Source organism: Plecotus auritus (genome assembly GCF_963455305.1).
Source record: "Plecotus auritus genome assembly, chromosome: 3".
Classification (NCBI taxonomy): Eukaryota; Metazoa; Chordata; class Mammalia; order Chiroptera; family Vespertilionidae; genus Plecotus; species Plecotus auritus.
Genome location: NC_137772.1, coordinates 118,457,344 through 118,480,620, shown reverse-complemented (window position 1 = coordinate 118,480,620; position 23,277 = coordinate 118,457,344). Strand labels below are relative to the sequence as shown.

Below are 23,277 nucleotides of genomic sequence, written 5' to 3'. Positions count from 1 at the left end.
TGTGAATTTTCAGTTCTTTTTTATTAATTTCTAGTTTCATTTTCATTGTGATCAGAAAAGATACTTGGTATGGTTTCAATCTTCTTAAATTTATTCAAACTGGTTTTATGGCTAACATGCACTGTATCCTGGAGAACAGTCTGTGTGCACTTGAGCACATATATTCTGTTGTTGTTGGATGAAGTGTTCTTTATATATCTACTAGAGGCCCTATGCATGAAATTCATGCAAGAGTAGGCCTTTGCAGCCCCGGCTGCCTCAGCCCTCGCAGCACCGGCTTCGTCCAGAAGGTCGTTCTGCTGTTCAGCCATTCGGTCGATTTGCATATTACACTTTTATTATTATAAATTAAGTGAACTAGTTCTATAATGTTGTTCAAGTACTCAATCCTGTTGATCTTCTGACTGGTTGATCTATTTATTATTGAAAGTGAAATATTGAAATCTTCTACTGTGTTATTGTCTTTTTCTCCCTCCAATTCTGTAAATGTTTACTTCATACATTTGGGTCTTTGTGCTGTTAAGATGTGTCTATATTTGTAATTGTTATATCTTCCTAGTGAATTGGCCTTTTGATCCTTCTATAATGTCCTTGTGACAGTTTTTACTAAAAGTGTGTTTTGTCTGAAAATAAGTGTGGCCATTCCCACTCTCTTGGATTACCATTTACATAAAATATCTTTAGCTATCTTTCACTTTCAGCCCACATGTGTCATTATATCTACAGTGAGTCTCATATAGACAACAGATAGTTGGATCTTTTTTTTAACCATTCAGCCACTCTGTTTCTTTTGATTGAGGAGTTTAGTCCATTTACTTTTAAAATAATTATGGTTAGCGCTAGCTGGTTTTGTTCAGTGGATAGAATGTTGGCCTGCAGACCAAAGGGTCCCAGGTTTGATTTTGGTCAATGGCACATACCTTGGTTGCAGGCTCCTCCCTGGCCCAGGCCCTGGTTGGGGTGCGTGCAGGAGGCTACCAATTGATGTATATCTCTCACATCGATATTTCTCTCTGTCTTTTCCTCTCTCTTCCACTCTCTCTAAAAATCAATGGAAAAATACCTTCAGGTAAGGATTAAAAATAATAATAATAAATTATAGCTAGGAAAGTACTTACTATTATCATTTTGTTAATATTTTTGTATGTCTTGGAGAAACCAAGATGGCGGCATAGGTAAACACCTGAACTTGCTGCCTCACACAGCCACTTCAAAACTACAACTAAAAGACAAAACGGACACCATCCAGAACCACAGGAAGGCTGGCTGAGTGGAAATTCTACAACTAGAAGGAAAGAGAAAAGCACACTGAGACTTGGAGGAGGGGCGGAGGTGCAGAAGTGAAGTGCAGCGGTACGGAGGCACACACGGGGAAAGGGCTGGCAACTGAGTACGCTGTTGTCTTTTTCAATCGGAAGGGAGACACAAGCTCCCGACTGCTCTGAACTCCAGTTCCGGGCAAGACTCTGGGGACCAAGACTCATACAGGGAGAAACTGGACTGTCTGGCATCGGGCAGAACTCGATTGCGGCTTTCTCTTAGAGGTACTTGCAGTCATCATTGTTCCTGCACAGTACGGTGTGACACAGAAACACAGGACCTCTTCCAGGCAAGGCTGACAGTGAGCCATTGCTGTTGGCTCCACCCTGGTGATTCCCTGAGACCCCACCCCACCCAATTGTGTGCAGAGGCTTTTGCATATGAATGGCCTGGCCCTTTGCAATCTGAAACCTAACATACTACAGCTGGGTCAAAGAGCCCCAGAGCCTCCAAAAGAAGACCCAAGGCTCGACAGCATCTTGCATTGCTTCACAGCTGGGCCTCATCTGGGCACCTCCAAACCCCAAACAAAGAGAAGGAATCTGCAGATCTCTCTGTAGCTCCTGCTGGGTGGCCTCTCTCCTTGAAGATCTAAGAGCCAATGTATCCAGTGGTCAGAGAGAGACCATCCAGACTACAACTCTTCAGATCCATAAGAGACACACTCAGGGGGCAGAATCAGTGATCGCCAAAGCCCCACTGAAGCAAGTCCTGCCCCATAAGGGTGTCTCCTGCACAGCAGCTCTTCCACTGTAGTCGCAGCTGGTCCCCACAGCAAATTGGCCTGGAGGTCAATTCCTCCCAGTGATACCAAAAACAATCAAGGCTTAACTACAACAAGACTGTGCACACAGCCCACAAAGGGGTGCACCAAGAGTGACCACCTCAGGTAATTGGGGAGGCAGAGCTACTGGGCCCTATAGGACACCTAGCACACAAGGCCACTCTATCAACACAGGGAAGCAGCCAAAATGCAGAGACAAAGAAACAGGTCACAAATGAGAGAAATGGAGGAAAGCAAACTACTGGATATCAAGTTCAAAACCACGATTATAAGGTTACTCAAGAATCTTCTAGAAACTACCAATAAATTTAGTGAGACCCTCGAGGATATGAAAAAGGACCAACTAGAAATTAAGCATACACTGACTGAAATAAAGAATAATATACAGAGATCCAACAGCAGACTAGAGGAATGCAAGAATCAAGTCAAAGATTTGAAATACGAAGAAGCAAAAAAAACCAGAAAAGAAAAAAGAATCCAAAAATACAAAGATAGTTTTAGGAGTATCTGGGACAACTTCAAGCGTACCAACATCCAAATTATGGGGGTGCCAGAAGAAGAGAGAGAGCAAAATATTGAAAACCTATTTGAAGAAATAATGACAGAAAACTTCCCCTACCTGGTGAAAGAAAGAGACAAGTCCAGGAAGCGCAGAGAACCCCAAACAAAAGGAATCCAAAGAGGACCACACCAAGACACATCATAATTAAAATACCAAGGGCAAAAGACAAAGAGAGAATATTAAAAGCAGCAAGAGAAAAACAGTTACCCTGTTTCCCTGAAAATAAGACAGTGTCTTAAATTAATTTCTGCCCCCAAAGACACGCTAGGTCTTATTTTCAGGGGATATCTTATTTTTCCATGAAGAAGAATACAGTACACATTTATTGTTAAATGAAAATAAAGGAAATTTATTACCTGTATACGGTACGGTAGTACGGTAGTTGTCAACACAAACCAGACAAACTGTGAATCCTACAGTATCAAGAATTTACTCATTTATTCAATGACAATCATGTCATCATCTTCTGGAACATCATCATAACAATCCAATTCCTGAATTCCCTGGTGAATTTCTTGTGACTCCATTTCTTTCAGCATCAGTGGACCAAATCTCTCATGTTTAGCAATAGCACTGTCTTTAAATGAGTACTTCTTGTCAAGGTAGCCTGCTCGCAGTGCATTTGCAATGCAACTGTCAGTGATTTTCTCCCATGAATTCTTCACCCAAGTCACAACTTCTTGCAGTTTAGGTTTCACAATGTTTCCACGCTGATTTCTCTGCATTCTATTTTCAGTGTAGTCATTCATTTCCATGCGCAAATTATCTTTGAATGGCTTGTTTATTGCAATATCAAGAGTCTGGAGATAGGCCGTCATTTCTGCGGGAATCATTATCTGATCTATTTTTCTTTCGTGAAGAAATGTCCTCATGTCTTTAGCGCGGTGAGTGCTGGCTGCATCCCAGACTAGCAGACCTCTTTGGCTCCCTCGCATAACAAGCGGCAGCATTAAATCGACCCACTTCCTTATTACTGCTTGTGTGGCCCAGGCTTTTTCAGTTTCAAGAATAAAAACGCCCAAAACACATTCAATCTTTTCCTTCTTGCCCCTAGAAATGATTAAAGGTGGGATTTTAGTGCCATCAGACGAATTGCCAAAATACAAGAAACAGGTGCACTTTCGTAAGCAGTGGAGGGAATGTACGCTAAGGAGGCACCCCGCTGTTCAATTGTTGTTTGAGATGATTGGCCCATAAACACTGCAGTTTCATCCATAGCAATCATGTTGGAAAGATTTTATTTAGAGAAGTCAGCATCATCAATAAAGGACTTGAATGCAAGTGCTCGCTTAATAACTTGAGTATCTTCCAACCTAAACAATGTTGTAGATCTTCTTAAAGACAGTTCACTTCGCTGAAGGAAATTATCCAGCCAGTGTTGTGATGCTTTGAAGTCTTTGGGGGCTATGTCAAACTGTGGTGCCATTGCAAGGGCAAATTCTTGAATCTGAGCCCTATTCACAACCAAAGCTTTTGCTCTCCTGTCAACAACCCATTCACAGATCAGGTCTTCCAGCTCGGAAAATAATGGTTGCCAACCTGATCCACACTTGCGCTTTTTAGCATTTCCCTTGTCCACTTGTTCAATGAGGTTACCATACTCTGCTCGCCATTTTCGGACCAATCGGATACTCAACATCTTCTCTTTGCAGAAAGCAGTAAGGTTTTGGCCCCAAGAGTCTTCCACGATTCCTTTCTTGTACTCCACGGAGTAGCTTTTTCTTTTTGCGCTCATTTCTAGGGGTAAAAAAAAAAGGAATTGGGGTATCAAGGTGGGGGGAGGGGGATCACTCAAAATGACACAGGGGGGATCAGAGGGGGGAATCAAAATGGCACAGGAGAATCAGAGGGGGGATTACCATTTTAGTAACCCCTTTTGATCCTCCTGTGTCATTTTGATTGTCCCCTCTGATCCTCCTGTGTCATTTTGATTGTCCCCTCTGATCCTCCTGTGTCATTTTAAGTGATCCCCCTCCCCCACCCCTGTGCCACTGAACACCTTCACCAGACATCCCCCCTACCCCTTTATCAGACATTTACCCCCTGGGGCCTGCCTGGGGACTGTCACTGGGCTTGCTGGGGCCTGGATCTGGGCTGGAGCAGGGTCTGCCACTGACTGAGAACCTTCAGTCATCATGAAGGCAGCCGCGAGCATCAGGTAGTGTCACCAGAGACAGACCAGCACTCACCACCTTCGCCGCGTCCCGTCCGCTCTAATCCTCCTGTTCTTCTACACGCATCTGCGAAAGTCTCCTCCTCTCTCCCGCCCCGCGCTCACCGCTCACTCCGACCTCCGCTCCACCTCCACACAGCAGTGACGTCAGGACTCCGCGTAACATCACTGGTTGCTAGACGCCAGTCGGGGCGGCCCTAGCGACCAGTTTACGGTAAATTAATTTTCATTCTGAGACAGAGCCTGTGGGCCTTATTTTCGGGGGATGCCTTATATTTCACTCAGAAGGAAACCTGTAAGTAGGTCTTATTTTCGGGGGATGTTTTATTTTCGGGGAAACACAAGGGAGTACCCATATGACTGTCAGCTGATTTCTCAACAGAAACTATGGAGGCCAGACAGGAGTGGCAAGAAATTTTCAAAGTGATGAATAGCAAGAACATACAACCAAGATTACCCTACCCAGCAAAGCTGTCATTTAGAATTGAAGGTCAGATAAAGAGCTTCACAGATAAGAAAAAGCTAAAGGAATTCATCACTGCCAAACCAGTATTATATGAAATGCTGAAGGGTATTCTTAAAGAAAAGGAAGAAGAAGAAAAAAAGACAAACTATGAACAACAAAGTGACAACAAATACATATCTATCAACAAGCGAATCTAAAAATCAAGTGAATAAAAAGTCTGATGAACAAAATAAACTGGTGAATACAATAGGATCAGGGGCATAGAAAGGGAGTGGATTTACAATTCTCAGGGGAAAGAGGTGTGGGGTGTATGGGAAGAGAATGGACAAAAATCGAACATCTATGGATGAGGACAGTGGGGGGGGTGCGTGTAAGGGCAGAGGGTGGGGTGGGAACCAGGTGGAGGGGAGCTATGGGGGGAAAAAAAGAAGAACAACTGTAATAATCTGAACAATAAAGATTTATTAGTAAAAAAAATATATTTTGTATGTCTTGTCCTTTTTTATTCCATTTCATTTTCTTTTGTGCATTTTCTATGTGTACTTTTTGTGATTACTATGGGAATTACATAAAATAACCTATAATTATAAGTCTACTTTAAACTAATAACTTCAATCGAATAGAAAAACTCTACTTCTTTTTATATCTTCCTTCTCACACTTTATGTTGCAAATTACATCTTTTAATATTTTGTATTCATTAACATAGTTTTATAGTTATACTTATTTTATGGTTTTATTGTTTATATTCTATACCTGAATTAAAAGTGATTTATGCAACACCATGACAGTATTGCATAAAGGGGTGCACCAAGTATTGGACTCTGTGTTTGTCTATTTACCTTTACCAAGGAGCTTTATATTTTGACTAGAGGCGCGGTGCACGAAATTTGTGCACGGGGGGGGGATGTCCCTTAGCCCAGCCTGCACCCTCTCCAATCTGGGACCCCTTGAGGGATGTCCAACTGCCCGTTTAGGCCCAATCCTCTCACAGTCCAGGACTGCTGGCTCCCAACTGCTCGCCTGCCTGCCTTCCTGATTGCCCCTAACCGCTTCTTCCTGCCAGCCTGATCACCCTCTAACCATTCCCCTGCCAGCCTGATTGATGCCTAACTGCTCCCCTGCCAGCTGTTTGCCCCTAACTACCCTCCCCTGCAGGCCTGGTCACCCCTAACTGCCCTCCCCTGCAGGTCTGGTCCCCCCCAACTGCTCTCCCCTGCAGGCCTGGGTCCCCCACAACTGCCCTTTCCTGCAGGCCCGGTCACCCCCAACTTCCCTCCTCTGCCAGCCTGGTCACCCCTAACTGCCCTCCCCTGCTGGCCTGATCACCTACAACTGCCCTCCCTTGCAGACCTGGTCCTTCCCAACTGCCCTCCCCATCTTGTGGACACAAGATGGCCATCTTGTGGTGGCCATCTTGTGTCCACATGGGGGCTGTCATCTTTGACCACATGGGGGCAGCCATCCTGTGTGTTGGAGTGACGGTCAATTTGCCTATTATTCTTTTATTAGATAGGATTAGATAGGATAGAGGCCTGGTGCATGGGTGGGAGCCAGCTGGTTTGCCCTGAAGGGTGTCCTGGATCAGGGTGGGGGTTCCCTTGGGGCGTGGGGTGGTCTGGGCAAGGGGCCTGTGGTTGTTTGCAGGCCGGCCATACCCTCCGGCAACCCAAGCAGAGTTCCTGGTATCTGGGATTTATTTATCTTCTATAATTGAAACTTTGTAGCCTTGAGCGGAGCCAAGCCTCCTACTCACTCTGTGGCTGCAGCCATTTTTGTTGGGATTTATTTATCTGCTATAATTGAAACTTTGTAGCCTTAAGCAGAGGCCAAGGTAGGCCAGGGCTGCGAAAACTTGGCTTCCTCCATCGCCAGGGGCAACTCAAGCCTCCTGCTCTCTCTAGCTCCATGGCTGCCACCATTTTTGTTGGCATTTATTTATCTTCTATAATTGAAACTTTGTAGCCTTAAGTGGAGACCAAGGCAGACCAGGGCAGGTGGAAAGCTTGGCTTCCTCCATTGCCGGGGAAACCCAAGCCTCCTTCTCTCAGCATGGCTGCAGCCATCTTGGTTGGGTTAATTTGCATACTCGCTCCTGATTGGTTGGTGGGCATGGCTTGTGGGTGTCGCAGAGGTATGGTCAATTTGCATATTACTCTTTTATTAGATAGGATTTTTTTGTTGTTGTTTAGCGTCCTTTTGTTTCAACTGGAAATACTCCCTTTCCAGTTGAAACAAAAGGACGCATATTACTCTTTAGCAGTTCTTTCAAAGCAGGTGATAAAATCCCTCAGCTTTTGTTCATCCAGGAAGATCATTACTTCTTCTTTACTTTTTTTAAAATTAATATTTATTGTTGAGATTATTACAAAGGTCCCTCTTTTTTTCTCCCCATAGGTCCCCTCCACCTGATTCCCACCCCGCCCCAGGCCCTTGCCACCCTATTGTCTGTGTCCATAGGTAATGCATACATGCATATAAGATCTTTGTCTAATCTCTTCCCCCACACCCTCACACCCCCTTCCCTCTGAGAATCATCAGTCTGTTCCATTTCCATGCCCCTTATTCTATTCCATTCACCAGTTTATTCTGTTCATCAGATTTTTTATTCATTTGGTTTTTAGATTCAGTTGTTGATAAATATGTATTTGTTGCTACTTTGTTGTTCATTTTTTATCTTTACCCTTTTCTTCTTATTCCTCTTCTTAAAGAATACCCTTCAGCATCCTATCTAATAAAAGAGTAATATGCAAATTAACCATCACTCTGCTACACCCACAAGCCACGCCCACCAGCCAATCAGGAACAAGTATGCAAATTAACCCAACCTAGATGGCTGCAGCCATGGAGTGAACAGGCTTGGGTTTCCCCAGTGATGGAAGAAGCCAAACTTTCTGCACACCCTGGCCGGCCCAGGCGTCTCCTTAAGGCTACAAAGTTTCAATTATAGAAGATAAATTAATCTCAACAGAAATGGCTGCTGCCACGGAGCAAGCAGAAGGCTTGGCTCTGCTCCAGGATACAAAGTTTCAATTGTAGAAGATAAATAAACCCCAGATACCAGGGCCTCTGCTTGGGTCACCAGGGGGCGTGGCTGGGCTGCAAACCACCACAGGCCCCTTGCCCAGGCCGCCCCATGCCCCAAGGGAACCCCCACCCTGATCCGGGACACCCTTCAGGGCAAACCAGCTGGCTCCCACCCATGCACCAGGCCTCTATCCTATCTAATAAAAGAATAATAGGCAAATTGACCGTCACTCCAACACACAGGATGGCTGCCCCCATGTGGTCAAAGATCCTGCCCCCATGTGGACACAAGATGGCCACCACAAGATGGCCAGCAGGGGAGGGCAGTTGGGAGGGACCAGGCCTGAAAGGGAGGGCAGTTGTGGGCAATCAGGCCAGCAGGGGAGGGCAGTTGGGAGGGACCATGCCTGCAAGGGAGGGCAGTTGGGGCCAATCAAGCCTGCAGAGGAGGGCAATTAGGGGTGACCAGGCCGGCACAGGAGGGAAGTTGGGGGCAAACAGGCTGGCAGGGGAACAGTTAGACATCAATCAGGCTGGCAGGTGAGTGGTTAGGGGGTGACCAGGCTGGTAGGCAGAAGCAGTTAGGGGCAATCAGGAAGGCAGGCAGGTGAGCAGTTGGGAGCCAGCAGTCCTGGATTGTGAGAGGGATGTTTAGGCCCGATCTCGAGGGGTCCCAGATTGCAGAGGGTGCAGGCTGGGCTGAGGGACACCCTCCCCCGCCATGCATGAATTTTGTGCACAGACCTCTAGTTTCATATAATACTGGTTTGGTGGTGATGAACTCTTAGCTTTTTCTTGTCTGTGAAGCTCTTTATCTGACCTTCAATTCTAAATGATAGCTTTGCTGGGTAGAGTAATCTTGGTTATAGGTTCTTGCTATTCATCACTTTGAATATTTCTTGCCACTCCTGTCTGGCCTGCATAGTTTCTGTTGAGAAATCAGCTGACAGTCATATGGGCACTCCCTGGTAGGTAACTAACTGTTTTTCTCTTGCTGCTTTTAAGATTCTCTCTTTGTCTTTTGCTCTTGGCATTTTAATTATGATCTGTCTTGGTGTGGTCCTCTTTGGGTTCCTCTTGTTTGGGGTTCTCTGTGCTTCCTGGACTTGTAAGTCTTATTTCTTTCACCAGGTAGGGGAAGTTTTCTGTCATTATTTCTTCAAATAGATTTTTAATATCTTGCTCCTCTCTCTCTTCTTCTGGCACCCCCATAATTTGGATGTTGGTATGCTTGAAGTTGTCCCAGAGGCTCCTTACACTTATCTTCATATTTTTTTAATATATTTTATTGATTTTTTACAGAGAGGAAGGGAGAGAAATAGAGAGTTCGAAACATCGATGAGAGAGAAACATTGATCAGCTGCCTCCTGCACACACCCTACTGGGGATGTGCCCGCAACCAAGGTACATGTCCTTGACTGGAATCGAACCTGGGGCCTTTCAGTCTGCAGGCTGACGCTCTATCCACTGAGCCAAACTGGTTTCGGCTATCTTCATATTTTTTTATTCTTTTTTCTTTTTGCTCTTCTGGTGAGATGGCAGGCACCCTCCCAGCTTGCATCACCATAACCACACCTCAGCTTCTGCAATCCCCCTTGCTTCTTCTGCTTTTGCTCCGCTGACAGTAAGCTTCTACTGTCTCAGGTTATGGCCCTCCTCCCCAAATTGCAACAGATACATGGAAGCTTAACACGTAACATAGAAAGAATGTCTAGAACAGCCGTGGGCAAACTACGGCCCATGGGCCAGATCCGGCCCGTTCGGCTGTTCCATCCTGCCCGCAGAGCTGAAAGAGTGGAGGGTTCTCTTGCTCTCCCCTCCGCTCCTTTACTTTGAATTTATATTAGTTCACACAAACACTCCATCCATGCTTTTGTTCCGGCCCTCCGGTCCAGTTTAAGAACCCATTGTGGCCCTCGAGTCAAAAAGTTTGCCCACCCCTGGTCTAGAATGTATGTATAGGCGACATATGGGAGACAAAGAGCCTGGGAAACTATAAAATGCCAAACCCCACTTTGTTCAGGACTCAGCCTCTGGAGAGGACTCCACTGAGTAGGCATCAGTGCAATTAAATAGTCCTTTTCTGAACCTCGGAGTGTGTTTGGTTTCTCACTTCCTGCCAGCCTGATTTCTGCCATAACACTGGTTGGGTCTTTTTTGCTTCCTCATATTGCAAATCATTGATTTGATTCTCAGGATCCTCTAGTCTACTGTTGATTCCCTGTATATTATTCTTTATTTCAGTCAGTATATGCTTAATTTATGGTTGGTCCTTTTCCATTTTTTGGCATTCTCACTAAGATCCTTGAAAGTCTTACTAAGTCCCTTGGAGGTTTCTAGAAGATTCTTGAGTAATCTTATAACTGTGGTTTTGAACTCTATATTCAGTAGTTTGCTTTCTTCCATTTCTTTCATTTGTGACTTGTTTCTTTGTCTCCACATTTTGGCTGCTTCCCTGTGTTTGTTACTATGTATTGGGTGGCTGCTAAGTCTCCTTTAGTTGATAGAGTGGCCTTGTGTAGGAATTGTCCTATAGGGCCCAGTGGCTCAGCCTCCCCAGTCACCTGAGTTGGACACTGTAGGTTCACCCCTTTGTGAGCTGTGTGCACAGTCTTGTTGTAGTTGAGCCTTGATTGCTGTTGGTGTCACTGGGAGGAATTGACCTCCAGGCCAATTGGCTGTGGGGACCAGCTGCGACTACAATGGGAGAGCTGCTGTGCAGGAGACACCCTTATGGGGCAGGACTTGCTTCAGTGGGGCTTTGCTGCTCACTGAGTCTGCCCCTTGAGTGTATTGCTTATGGATGTGAAGAGTTGTAATCTGACCACTGGGTACATTGGCTCTTGGGTCTCCAGAGAGGTACAAAGTCAGCCACTGCCTGGGGCCACCCACAGGAGCTACAGAGAGATCTGCAGATTCCTCCTCTTTGCATCGGGTTTGGAAGAGGCCCAGCTGTGAAGCAAGGCAGGCTGGTGCTGGTGCCGGTTTTGGGGGCCTTTTATTGAAAGTTTTGCGTCTCCCTGACCCAGGTTTTTAGCCTGAGAAAGGACAGGCCATTCATATGCAAATGCTGTTGCCCACAGCTTGGGTGGGTTTGTAAATTGGATGGGGCAGAATCTCAGGGAATCACCAGGGCAGAGCAAACAGAAATGGCTGCCAGTCAGCCCTTCAACTGAGGAGGTCCCAACACAGGAACAATGACTGCTGGGAGCACCTCTGTCTTGAAGAAAGCTGCCCCCAAGTTCCTGCCCTGATGTCATACAGTCTAGTTTCTCCCCGTATGTGTCTGGGTCCCCCAGAGCCTCGCCCAGCCCTGGAACTCAGAGGAAGTGGGAGGTTGTAAATTCAGTTCATGGTGTCTGCCTTTTAAGAGGAGCAACTGGGTCTCCAGCAGCCATTGTGTCACTCAGCCCCAATCTGCATTGGTCTTTACAGTCTGTAGTTCTTACTTCCTGTAGGGACTCCTTTTCCTAGCTCTGGGACCCTGGGCTAGGCGTCTGGTGTGGGGCTAGGACTCCTTGCTCCTCCTGGCAGCCTCCACAGAGGCAATCTCCCTCCTGATTAAAAAAGCAGTCCACATAGCTGCCGGACCAGCCTGTCCCACACCTCCACACCTCCTACCAGTCTCAGTGTGCTTTCTTCTTTACTTCTCTAGTTGTAGTACTTCCATTCAGTACTTTCCAGTGTTTCTGGATGATAGTTGTTCTGTATTTTAGTTGTAAATTTTATGTAGTTGTGGGAGGCTGCGAGTACTGAGTTTTGCCTATGCTGCCATCTTGGTTCTCCACTTCTCCTTTACTTTTGAAGGACAGTTTTGCCAGATATAATATTCTTGGTTAGGGGGAGAAACCAAGATGGCGGCATAGGTAAACACCTAAACTGCTGCCTCGCACAACAATTTCAAAACTACAACTAAAAGACAGAACGGACACCATCCAGAACCACAGGAAAGCTGGCTGAGTGAAAATTCTACAACTAGAAGGAAAGAGGAAAGCTCACAGAGAATTGGAGGTACGGCAAAGGGGCTTTGTGCGCGCAGAGAGGAAGGGCGGCTGAGAGCCTGGCTGACTTTCTCTGGCGGAAGGGGGAAGGAAGCTTCCGACCGCACTGAACCCCAGTTCTGACAGCACTGAACCCCAGTTCCGGGCGAACCCCTGGGGACCCACGCTCTTACGGGGGGAGTCTGGACTCTCGGGCGGAGACTCGGGAGCCGGGGAAGGCGGAGGACTGAAAGTGCCCGCGCGCGCGCGCGTGTCAGTTCGCACAAAGGCTGCGAAAGTTGCCACAGGCTTTCCCTAGTGGAAGGGAGTCAGAGGATTCTGACTGCACTGAGCCCCAGTTCTGACTGCAGTGAACCCCAGTTCTAGGCGAGCCCCTGGGGACCCACGCTCTTGTGGGGGAGTCTGGACTCTCGGGCGGAGACTCGGGAGCCGGGGAAGGCGGAGGACTGAAAGCGCACGTGCGCGTGCCAGTGCGCACAAAGGCTGCGGAGGTTGCCACAGGCTTTCCCTAGTGAAAGGGAGTCAGAGGCTCCTGACGGCACTGAGCCCCAGTTCTGACCACAGTGAACCCCAGTTCCAGGCGAGCCCCTGGGGACCCATGCTCTTGTGGGGGGAGTCTGGACTCTCAGGCGGAGACTCGAGCTGGGGAAGGTGGAGGACTGAAAGCGCACATGCGCGCAAGGGCAAGGCTGACAGGAAGCCAAAACTGAGACTCCACCCCATCCAAGCTGAGCACAGAGCCTATTGCAATTTGGCAAGTCTAATCCTATAAGGCTGTCTCCAGCACCGAACTTCTCCCAGCATAGACACAGCTGATCCTTACAGCCAACTGGCCCAGAGGTCAATTCTTCCCAGTGATACCAACAACAATAAAGACTTAATTACAACAAGGCTGTACACACAGTCCACAAAGGGGTGCACCAAGAGTGTCCACCTCAGGTTAACTGGGGAAGCAGACCCACTGGGCCATATTGGAAACCTAGCACAAATATCTACCTTACCAACTCAGGGAATCAGTGAAAATGCGGGGTCAAAGAATCAGATCACAAACGAAAGAAATGGAGGAAAACAAACGACTGGATATAGAATTCAAAACCACGGTTATAAGACTTTTTAAGAATATCCTAGAAAAGGCCGATAAATATAACGAGACCCTCCAAGATATGAAAAAGGACCAACTAGAAATTAAACATACACTGACTGAAATAAAAAATATTATACAGAGACCCAGAAACAGAATAGAGGAACCCAAGAATCAAGTCAAAGAATTGAAATACAAAGAAGCAAAAAACACTCAACCGAAAAAGCAAAAAGCAAAAAAAAAAAATCCAAAAAGTTGAAGATAATGTAAGAAGACTCTGGGACAACTTCAAGCGTACCAACATCAGAATTATGGGGGTGCCAGAAGAAGAGAGAGAGCAAGATACTGAAAACCTATTTGAAGAAATAATGACCGAAAACTTCCCCCACCTGGTGAAAGAAATAGACTTACAAGTCCAGGAAGCCCACAGAACCCCAAACAAAAGGAATCCAAAGAGGACCACACCAAGACACATCATAATTAAAATACCAAGAGCAAAAGACAAAGAGAGAATATTAAAAGCAGCAAGAGAAAAACAGTTAATTACCTACAAGGGAGCACCCATACGACTGTCAGCTGACTTCTCAACAGAAACTATGCAGGCCAGACGGGAGTGGCAAGAAATTTTCAATGTGATGAATAGCAAGAACCTACAACCAAGATTACTCTACCCAGCAAAGCTATCATTCAGAATTGAAGGGCAGATAAAGAGCTTCACAGATAAGAAAAAGCTGAAGGAGTTCATCACCACCAAACCAGTATTATATGAAATGCTGAAAGGTATTCTTAAAGAAGAGGAAGAAGAAAAAAGTAAAGAGAAAAATTATGAACAACAAATACATATCTATCAACAAGCGAACCTAAAAATCAAGTGAATTAAAAACCTGAGGAACAGAATAATCTGGTGAATATAATAGAATCAGGGGCATAGAAAGGGAGAGGACTGATAATTCTCAGGGGGAAAGGGGTATGGGGAGTTCATGAAGAGACTGGACAAAAATCATACACCTATGGATGGGGACAGTGTGGGGGAGGTAAGGGCAGAAGGTGGGGTGGGAAATGGGTGGAGGGGAGCTATGGGGGGAAAAAGGAGAAATAATTGTAATAATCTGAATAAAGATTTATTTAAAAAAAATATTCTTGGTTAGAAGATTTCTCTTTCAGCACTTTGAATATATCATCTCACTCCCTTCTGGCCTGTATTGTTTCTGCTGAGAAATCTGTTGATCATCATTCTAGTTACCTTGTACATGATTAGTCACTTTTCTCTTGCTGGTTTTAAGATTCTCTTTTGGTTATAATGTGTCTCCATGTGGGTCTTTTTGGGTACATTCTAGTTGGAGTCCTTTGAGCTTCTTGAACTTAGATGTTCATTTCCTTCTTCATATTTGGCAAGTTTTCATTGATCATTTCTTTAAATAATCTCTGTCTCATTCTTTTTCTTCTTCTAGGTCTCCCATAGTACATATATTGATCTACTTACAGTGTTTCATAATTCTCTTAGGCTTTCTTAATTTTTCCTCTTTCTTTCCTCTTTTCTCTCTCTCTCTCTCTCTCTCTCTCTCTCTCTCTCTTCCTTTCTGTGTGTTTGTTTTGTCCCTCTGACTCTATAATTTCAAATTATCTATCTTGAGTTCACAAATTCTTTTTTTTTTTTTCATCGTCACCTGAGGACATGCTTAGAGAAAGGAAGGGGGATAAGAAACATTGATGTGAAAGGAAAACCTTGATTGGTTTCCCTCTTCATGTGCACCAACTGGAGGTCAAACCTGCAACCCACGTATGTGCCCCAACAGTAGTCATACTTGTAACCCAGGTATGTGCCCTGACTGGGAATCGACCAGCAAACCTGCAGTGCACAGGACAGTGATCAACCAACTGAGCTACTCCACTGGGTCACAGATTCTTTATATTTGATTATGTTTGTTCTTGAGCCCTTGTAATGATTTTTTAAACTCAGTTACTATATTATTATAATCCTCAGCTCCAGAATGTCTATTTGGTTCTTTTTTATGATCTCTCTTTGTTGATAGTCTGATTTTGTCCATGCTTGATTTTTCTAATTTTGTTTATTGTCTGTGTTCTTTTGTAGCACATTGAGCTTATTTAAGACAATTACTTTGAATTCTTTGTTAGGTGGTTCATAGAGCTCCATTTCTTTCGAGTCAACTTCTGGAGATTTATTTTGTTACTTTGGATCATTTTTCTTTGTGTATCTTGTTACTTTTTGTTGTGTTTTCATTTGAAAAAAAACAAAAACAAAAAAAACAGCCACTTCTCCCAGTCTTTTTGTACTGGCTTTGTCCTTCACTCATCAGCCCTGCTAGAGACTGAGAATTTTTCGGGGATGCATCTTCGTTCTGCTTCTATGTGCAACTTCCCAATTTTAGAGGTTTGATGGTTTCTTTTTCAAGATTTGTAATCTTTTGTTCCTCTGGTGTACTGCAGAATCTCTGGCACTGAAACAAGCTGCTGAACCCCCATTTGTTCTCTGCAGCCCACAAGTATCCAAAATATGCCAGTTCCTCTTTAGTGCTCCGAGTCACATGTGACAGAAACCAGACCCTTGGGCAGCCCCCCAAAAAGCTGGCATGTTGGATGTACATTTCATTTCAATCTTTCCCTGCTGATGAAGAAGCCATGAGTTGGACACATTCTCCTGATCACAACAAACTGTGCCAGCTTTTGTCTGTAGTCGGGGAGGTCCTCTGATGCTTCAACAAGCCACTGAGCTCTTTTGTGTTCTTAGCAGTTCTTGGGCATCCAGAATATGCTGGTTCCTCAGGAGCACTCCAGACTAATCTCTCAGGCAGTTCCATGAAAAACCCAAATGTTGGATATATATTCTACTGTTGTCTTTCTCCCCAAGGGAGACCTGCAAGTTGGGCTTTTCCTCCCAAATGTCAGCTGTGTTGGCTCTGAGTAGGGGCTGACACAGTTGAAATAAAATCACTTTTCTTACCTGTTTCAATAAAGTTGTTCTTGCCTTTGAGCTTCCTAACTGGTTTCTGGAGTTCTTGTGAAGGCTTTTGGACCATAGGCAATGTCTTTGTAAAGGAACAAGGTCTGGGGCTTCCCGTTCCATTATCTTGCTGACAGGAAAACTTTAAGTCTTTTGATATACCAGTATACTACCAATTCTTAGAAAATTTGTTCATTTCACTTGCTATTCTGATATTTTTTAATCTTAGTAATTTTAATAGGTGATGTTGAATCCTACATTTAGAATTATATGAATTTTAAATTATGTAATGTTTTATATCTACAAAAGAATCTGTATAGTGCTGTTATAAAGCATATTAATAAAATTAAAATTAATGAAGCCATCATAAAACATTACAACCAGAACATTACTGTTATACCTATCTATGTGCATTCTGTCTTCTGCCTCTCTCACACATAACTACTATGAGTTTTATATTTTACTAGAGGCCCAGTGCATGAAATTTGTGCACTGCGGGGGGGGGGGGGGGAGGGCATCCCTCAGTCCAGCCTGTGCCCAGGGGGGTCTCACAGTCCAGGACCCATCGGGGGATGACTGAAAGCCTAAACCTTCAGTCGGACATCCCCTGAGAGATGTAGCAGTGTAGCAAGCAGCAGGCGGCCAGGGAGAAGCCCCAAACAGGGCAGGGCACCGCTCACGCTCAACCCAGCCGGCTGCTGTAGAGTTGGGAGAGGCTCCCGATGCCATGGCAGCTGCACTTACCAGCCATGAGCCAGGCTTCTGGCTGAGTGGCACTCCCCCTGTGGGAGTGCACTGACCACCAGGGGGCAGCTCCTGCATTGAGCGTCTGGCCCCTGGTGGTCAGTGTGCATCATGGCGACCAGTCATTCCAGTCATTCTGCTGTAATGGTTGCTTAGGCTTTTATTATATAGGCTAGAGGCCTGGTGCACGAATTCATACACCAGTTGGGTTCCTCAGCCTGGCCTGCAGGATCAGGCTGAAACTGGCTCTCCAACATCCCCCGAGGGGTCCTGGATTGTGAGAGGGTGCAGGCCAGGCCAAGGGACCCCACCGGTGCATGATTGGGGCTGGGGAGGGACACAGGAGGTTGGCCAGCCAGGGAGGGACCGCAGGAGGGCTCCAGGGCATGTCCGGCCTGTCTCGCTCAGTCCCGATCAGCTGGACCCCAGCAGCAAGCTAACCTACCTGTCAGAGCATCTGCCCCCTGGTAGTCAGTGCATGTCATAGCGACTGGCTGACCAGTCAACTGTCTGCCCACTGGTGGTCAGTGCATTATCATAGCGAGCAATTGAGTGGCCTTAGCATATCATTAGCATATTACGCTTTGATTGGTTGAATGGCCGACCGATCAACCAAACACTTAGCATATTAGGCTTTTATTATATAGGATATATATTGAGGTTTACATTTTTCAGTTTCTTGCCTTTTCATATATAATTTTACCATGTATGCAAACAATATATTTAATTTTGCTTGTGTTTAAGCTTTCTAAAAAGGTATTCACTATATAGTGTTCTGGCTTTCTTTTTTTTAACTTACTATGTTTATAAGGTTAAGTAAGCTTAACCATTTCTATATGTTTATTGTCCATCTGTGATTTTACTTTGGGAATTATCTCTTCATATAGATTGTACATTTTATAGGAATATTCTTTTTTTACTGGTACAGGTAAGTTTCAAGATTCCTTATTACTCTGAATTCTGTGATTTTAATATTTTTTTCTCTTATAAAATAAAAGTATCATTTGGAAGTTTAAGTGTTAATTGATTGATAATTCAGATAAATTGATTTCACAATTCAATTTTCTGAACCTATTTGTTTTTATCTTCCCTCTATGAAATAGTAATTGTTGTTTGTTGGACATAAAACCCACCCCAACTTACAAATATTGTTCCATTTTTACCTGCCTATGTATGGCAATGTTACTCCATGAATGTTTATGAAAATGATAACATGAAGATATTCACTTATACCCTTAGTGGTCTTTATAATAGAAAATATTTAACAATTCTATTCATGACTTTTCAATTGGACAACTAAAGTTTTCTGAGGAGGTCAGTTTTCATCTTTTTTTTTTAAATATATTTTTTTGATTACAGAGAGGAATTGGAGAGGGAGGGAGAGAGATAGAAACATTAATGATGAGAGAGAGTCATTGATTGGCTGCCTCCTGCATGTCCCCCACTGGGGATTGAGCCCACAACCCAGGAATGTGCCCTTGATCGGAATCAAACCTGGGACTCTTTAGTCCACAGGCCGATGCTCTATCCACTGAGTCAAACCAGCTAGGGCCAGTTTTCATCTTTAAAAGATTGTTCTTAAAAAAAAGAAAAGATTGTTCTTTCCGTGGGACTGTAGTCCTTCCGTCTTGGAATTATACATTAGGATTTCAGAAAGGCTTTGGATGCCTGAGAGAGATGTTGGGGTTTTGTTATATTCATATATATAACTTATATCTGTGTGAAAAGTAAAGTGAAAGCAATATTGCCCAGAGCAATAGTTTTCAAACTTTCTTTAGCTGAGCTCACTCAGGCACTTTGAAAGACCCCTATTTGCATTTGTAGGTGAAAAAAAATTGACTTAATTGTACCAAAAAAAATTAGAGAACAAAATAAAATATGTGGCCGAAACCGGTTTGGCTCAGTGGATAGAGCATCGGCCTGCGGACTGAAGGGTCCTGGATTCGATTCCGGTCAAGGGCATGTACCTTGGTTGCAGGCACATCCCCAGTGGGGGGTGTGCAGGAAGCAGCTGATCGATGTTTCTAGCGCTCTATCCCTCTCCCTTCCTCTCTGTAAAAAATCAATAAAATATATTTTAAAAATAAAATAAAATAAAATATGTGGTCACATTCATTGCATTTTATTTTTAATAATATCAACAGTGCAGGGAAATAGTAAGTTTTTTATGAGAACCCAGAGAGGACTTATAATTTTGGTTCATTTGACCAGCCTTAAAATGTGGGTATTTTAAAGGCCATCTTGTTTTGAAGTATATTTATTGACATTATCAATAAGCTAAAATATAAAGTATACTCAGAAATGATCAGAGCATATCTGTGGACTACTCTCATTGAAAGTGAAGCTTTCATAACAAAACAAAACAAAAATATTGTGGTAATTTTAAGAGGAAGAAATAAAAATTGTGGGACTGGAGGAGTGGTTCTTTTAAAATATATAATAGAGATTTAAGATTCAAAAGTACTACTATTTCTTACTAATGTGAGTGTTCAACTTTATTTGAAATTCTTCAGTGGTGTGAATTGCATTATTTCCCATGGCAGCCATTCCATATCAGACACTATCATCCTTTTCAAGTTTTTCCCTATATTGAGCCAAAATTGATTATACTACGCAGGGCAAATCTAATGTTCTTCTATATGAATATTCTTCAAATGTTTGAAGAAAATGGATTGTATATCTGTGTTATCTCGTACCTAGTTTGAGCTTGCATAGTCTCTTTTGGGGGTGTGTGTGTGTGTGTGTGTGGTGTGTGTGTGTGTGTGTGTGTGTGTGTGTGTGTGTTTCTATTTGATGTGGTTTTAGGGCCACTCAGCTGCCTTGATATGAGGTTGATGACACAGCTCATATTGATCTTAACACTTCCTATTTGTTCTTTCTCCAGTTGCTTTGTTCTTTGCTAGATTAAACTTGGCAAAGTAGTCTCTAACTTTTCACAAGTGAATTGGTAAAATTGAAACCTATAATTAAGCACACATTTGAAAAGATACATATAAAGTTGGCTTCAAATGAAACAACCTTGGTAAATAAGTATGCTTTAACTTCATGATGTAGTATTGTTTTCTCAACACGTTAAACAACTGCATTTTTATTTTTGTGTTTTCAGATAGTGGCCAGAACTGTAGTGCCAATAGTAAAGGTGAACAGCTAAGTGCCAAACTCAGAGCTTTACCTGGGACAAACGAGCCTTATGAAAGTAGCAGTCACAAAGAAATAGGCAAGTGCCCATGTTCCCCACCCAGCCCACTGGTGAGATGGCAAAAATGTATAATTGGGCATTAAGAATTTCATATATACAGAGAATTGAAATGACTTGGGAGAGCATTTATGTTCACTCTGCATTGTTCTCACAGTTTTGATTATGAGACTAACTGGCTTCATGTTTGTTTTGTTGTTATTTTTTTATATCATTCTAATGGAACTATCTGTTTTGAACCTAGATGCCTCATATGTGGATCCACTTGGCCCTCAAGTAGAAAGACCAAAGACTGCGGCCAAGAAAAGACTGGAGGAGGATGATTTTGCTGATGAAGAGTTAGGAGATGATTTGCTTCCGGAATAATATGTATGTTATTTATTAAAGGAAAGAAATTACCTTGCAAGATAATACCCATGTTAAACCTTGGATTAGATATACAAACTTTAATTTTGTACACTTCCAAAGTTTTTAATAAGTGTATTGTGTTCTATGAGTATGGGGTTAAGTCTTTGTGTGTTTTTTTTAATGGAAAAAAACATGTGAAACTAATCCGTTAAGCTATGACTTCCTTACCCTTTTGAAAACATTGCACCCCCCCACCAGTAAGAAATGAATTTTGTTGGACAACCAGTTATCACACACACACACACACATGCATAAAAATTATCTTTAATACGGCAGTGTGTGCTGTTTTCTATAATTGCATTTTTAAAGTGTTATAATGAAAACTACATTGATTTCTTGGATTGCAGCTTGAAAAATACTATGCTAGGACATATCATTGCTGGATATTTAGTCAAACTAAATTGCTTTGAGTTTGGAAACTATACTTCTTTGGAAGTTTGCCTGAGTGGGGATTAAATTACTACTAGAAGCCTGGTGCACAAAATTCATGCACGGGCGGGGGAGGGGGAAGGTCTTTCAGCCCAGCCAGTGCCCTCACACAATCTGGGACCCCTTGGGGGATTTCCGACTCCCGGTTTACAGGCCTAAACCAGCAGTCGGACATCCCTCTCGCAATACGGGATGCTGCGTGCACCAGTGACCATACTTTTAATGCAGGTGAAAGGCATCTTGCTGTTGTATGGGCAGCTACATTTTTTGCCCTGATTATAAAAAGTAGTACATCACATGATCGTTCTGAGGCACTAGTACCATTTTCCCCATCTTATGGGTGGAAAACTGAAGCAGAGAAAAGTTAAATAATTGGCTTTGTCACACAGTTGTAAGTGTCAGAATCAGGGCTGACCACAAAATGTTCAAGCCAGAGTCCATGCATGTCATCGCTGCATCATCCTGTTTTTTTAGTGTTAGAGTAGCCTTGCCTGGTTTTAATTTTTAAATCTAAGAGACTGTTCCCAATATATAGGGAAGGGTCCCTAGTCCTGGCCAGCAATCAAGGCCCATCTGTGAGGCAACCGGCAGGGCAATCGTGGCGGGGGGGGTCCCACTGGCAGCTGCCTTGGTTGGCGGCCTGGTGTCACCCACTCACTGGCCCCACCCCCCACCACTGCCGCCGCCAGTCGCCTCCCTCTGCCCACTGGCACCCTCCTTGGCTGGCCTGGCACTGCCCACTCTCCAGCCCTGCTCCCCACCGACTGGTCATTTCGCAGGTCATTCCACTGTTTGGTCAATTTGCATATTAGGGTGTTATATAGATTAAAACAATATGGGAGATCAAAGATGGCTGCAGAGGAGGTAGAAACTGCACACACCTCCTCCATGTGCCAGACTGGATTTACAGCCAAAATATAGAGCAATCAACCTGAATAAACAACTGAAAAACACCTCAACAGGAGTATTATATCCAAGGATTGCTAGAAGAAGCTACACAGAGACTGGTAGAAGGGCGGATACATGAAGAGGGCTGGTCCCTGCACCCAGGTGTAGTGGCTGAGAAGCCAGAACGTTATTGTGGCTGCAGAAGTTCACCCCCGCCCCCCAGGCCCAGTTGGTGTGGCTCAGAGGTTGAGCATTGACCTAGGAGCCAGAAGGTCACAGTTCAATTCCTGGCCAGGGCACATGCCCAGGCTGTAGGCTCAATCACCAGTGTGGGACGTGCAGGAGGCAGATGAACAATGATTCTCTCTCATCATTGATGTTTCTCTCTCTCTCTTTCTCCCTTCATCTCTGAAGCCAATAAAAATATTTTTAAGTCCTCCCTGAGGAGAGTGGGGTCTCGACCCCATGCCCAAACCCCCAAACCAGAGCACCAGGGCTGGGAAGATGAGCCTACATAGCATCTGGCAGCAAAAATAAGCAGGGACTTTGATGGGAAGAGAAGAAAGTCTGCTACCATCCCAGGTGCTCTCCTAAGGGGCATCGCACAGGAGCATGCTCTTGGGCACTTATCCAGGGCTCTGATAGAGGCAAGAAGACTCAGAAGCTATGGAGAGACGATCTGGGTAGCATAGCTCCAGAGATCTGGAGGGTTGGCTATTGAGGTCCCAGTCCTGAGTCAACATCCCCCACTGCCCACAGACGCCATCTCCCAGGGTCGGGCACTCCTTACAGCACCATCTGAGGAAAGGGCACTAACCCCATCCTCCAAATACTGATGACACCACCCTTCTAAGCTCAAGTCCTGCAAAAAGGACTGTTGGCTGCACCCAATAGAGACCTGGAGAAACTACTAGTATAGAAAGGCTTTCAGATGGTCATTGAACTGGTGCCTTTGGAACAAGGGCCAATCTTTGCCCTATCTCTCAGGTTGGGGAGACTTCCTTGTCAGGGTCTGTGGCAGCAGGCCGCTGTAGAACTAGGGTGAGGCTTGTACTTGTTCCCCTCCCATGGGCCTGTGCCACTCCCAACAGAGGGCTGCCTTGACTTGCATTGCCAAATCCTACTAAGCTCAGTTCTTCAGGGGGAAGGGAGCACAATTCAGAGGGGAGCAACACCCCCTCAGAGCCCTCCATTAGGGTCTCTGGAAGTGCACTGCAGAGCTAGGCAGAGGGGAGCA

At 44.4% G+C, this 23,277-nt stretch overlaps 1 protein-coding gene across 6 annotated transcripts in view; it reads left to right on the top strand.

Moving 5' to 3' along the window:
* IFT88 (intraflagellar transport 88) overlaps window positions 1-22,098 on the top strand; it is a 186,800-nt gene extending 164,702 nt beyond the window's left edge. For 3 of the 6 annotated variants that reach the window (XM_080662122.1, XM_080662121.1, XM_080662124.1), the window contains 2 exons: window positions 20,226-20,336; window positions 20,560-20,997. In XM_080662122.1, the coding sequence (XP_080518248.1) occupies window positions 20,226-20,336; window positions 20,560-20,681 (233 nt within the window). In that variant the 3' untranslated portion in view covers window positions 20,682-20,997. Of the gene's footprint in view, window positions 1-20,225; window positions 20,337-20,559 lie in introns of all 6 variants that reach the window. The other 3 variants (XM_080662123.1, XM_080662126.1, XM_080662125.1) reach the window with 2 other exon arrangements.
* Window positions 22,099-23,277: the final 1,179 nt, after the last annotated feature.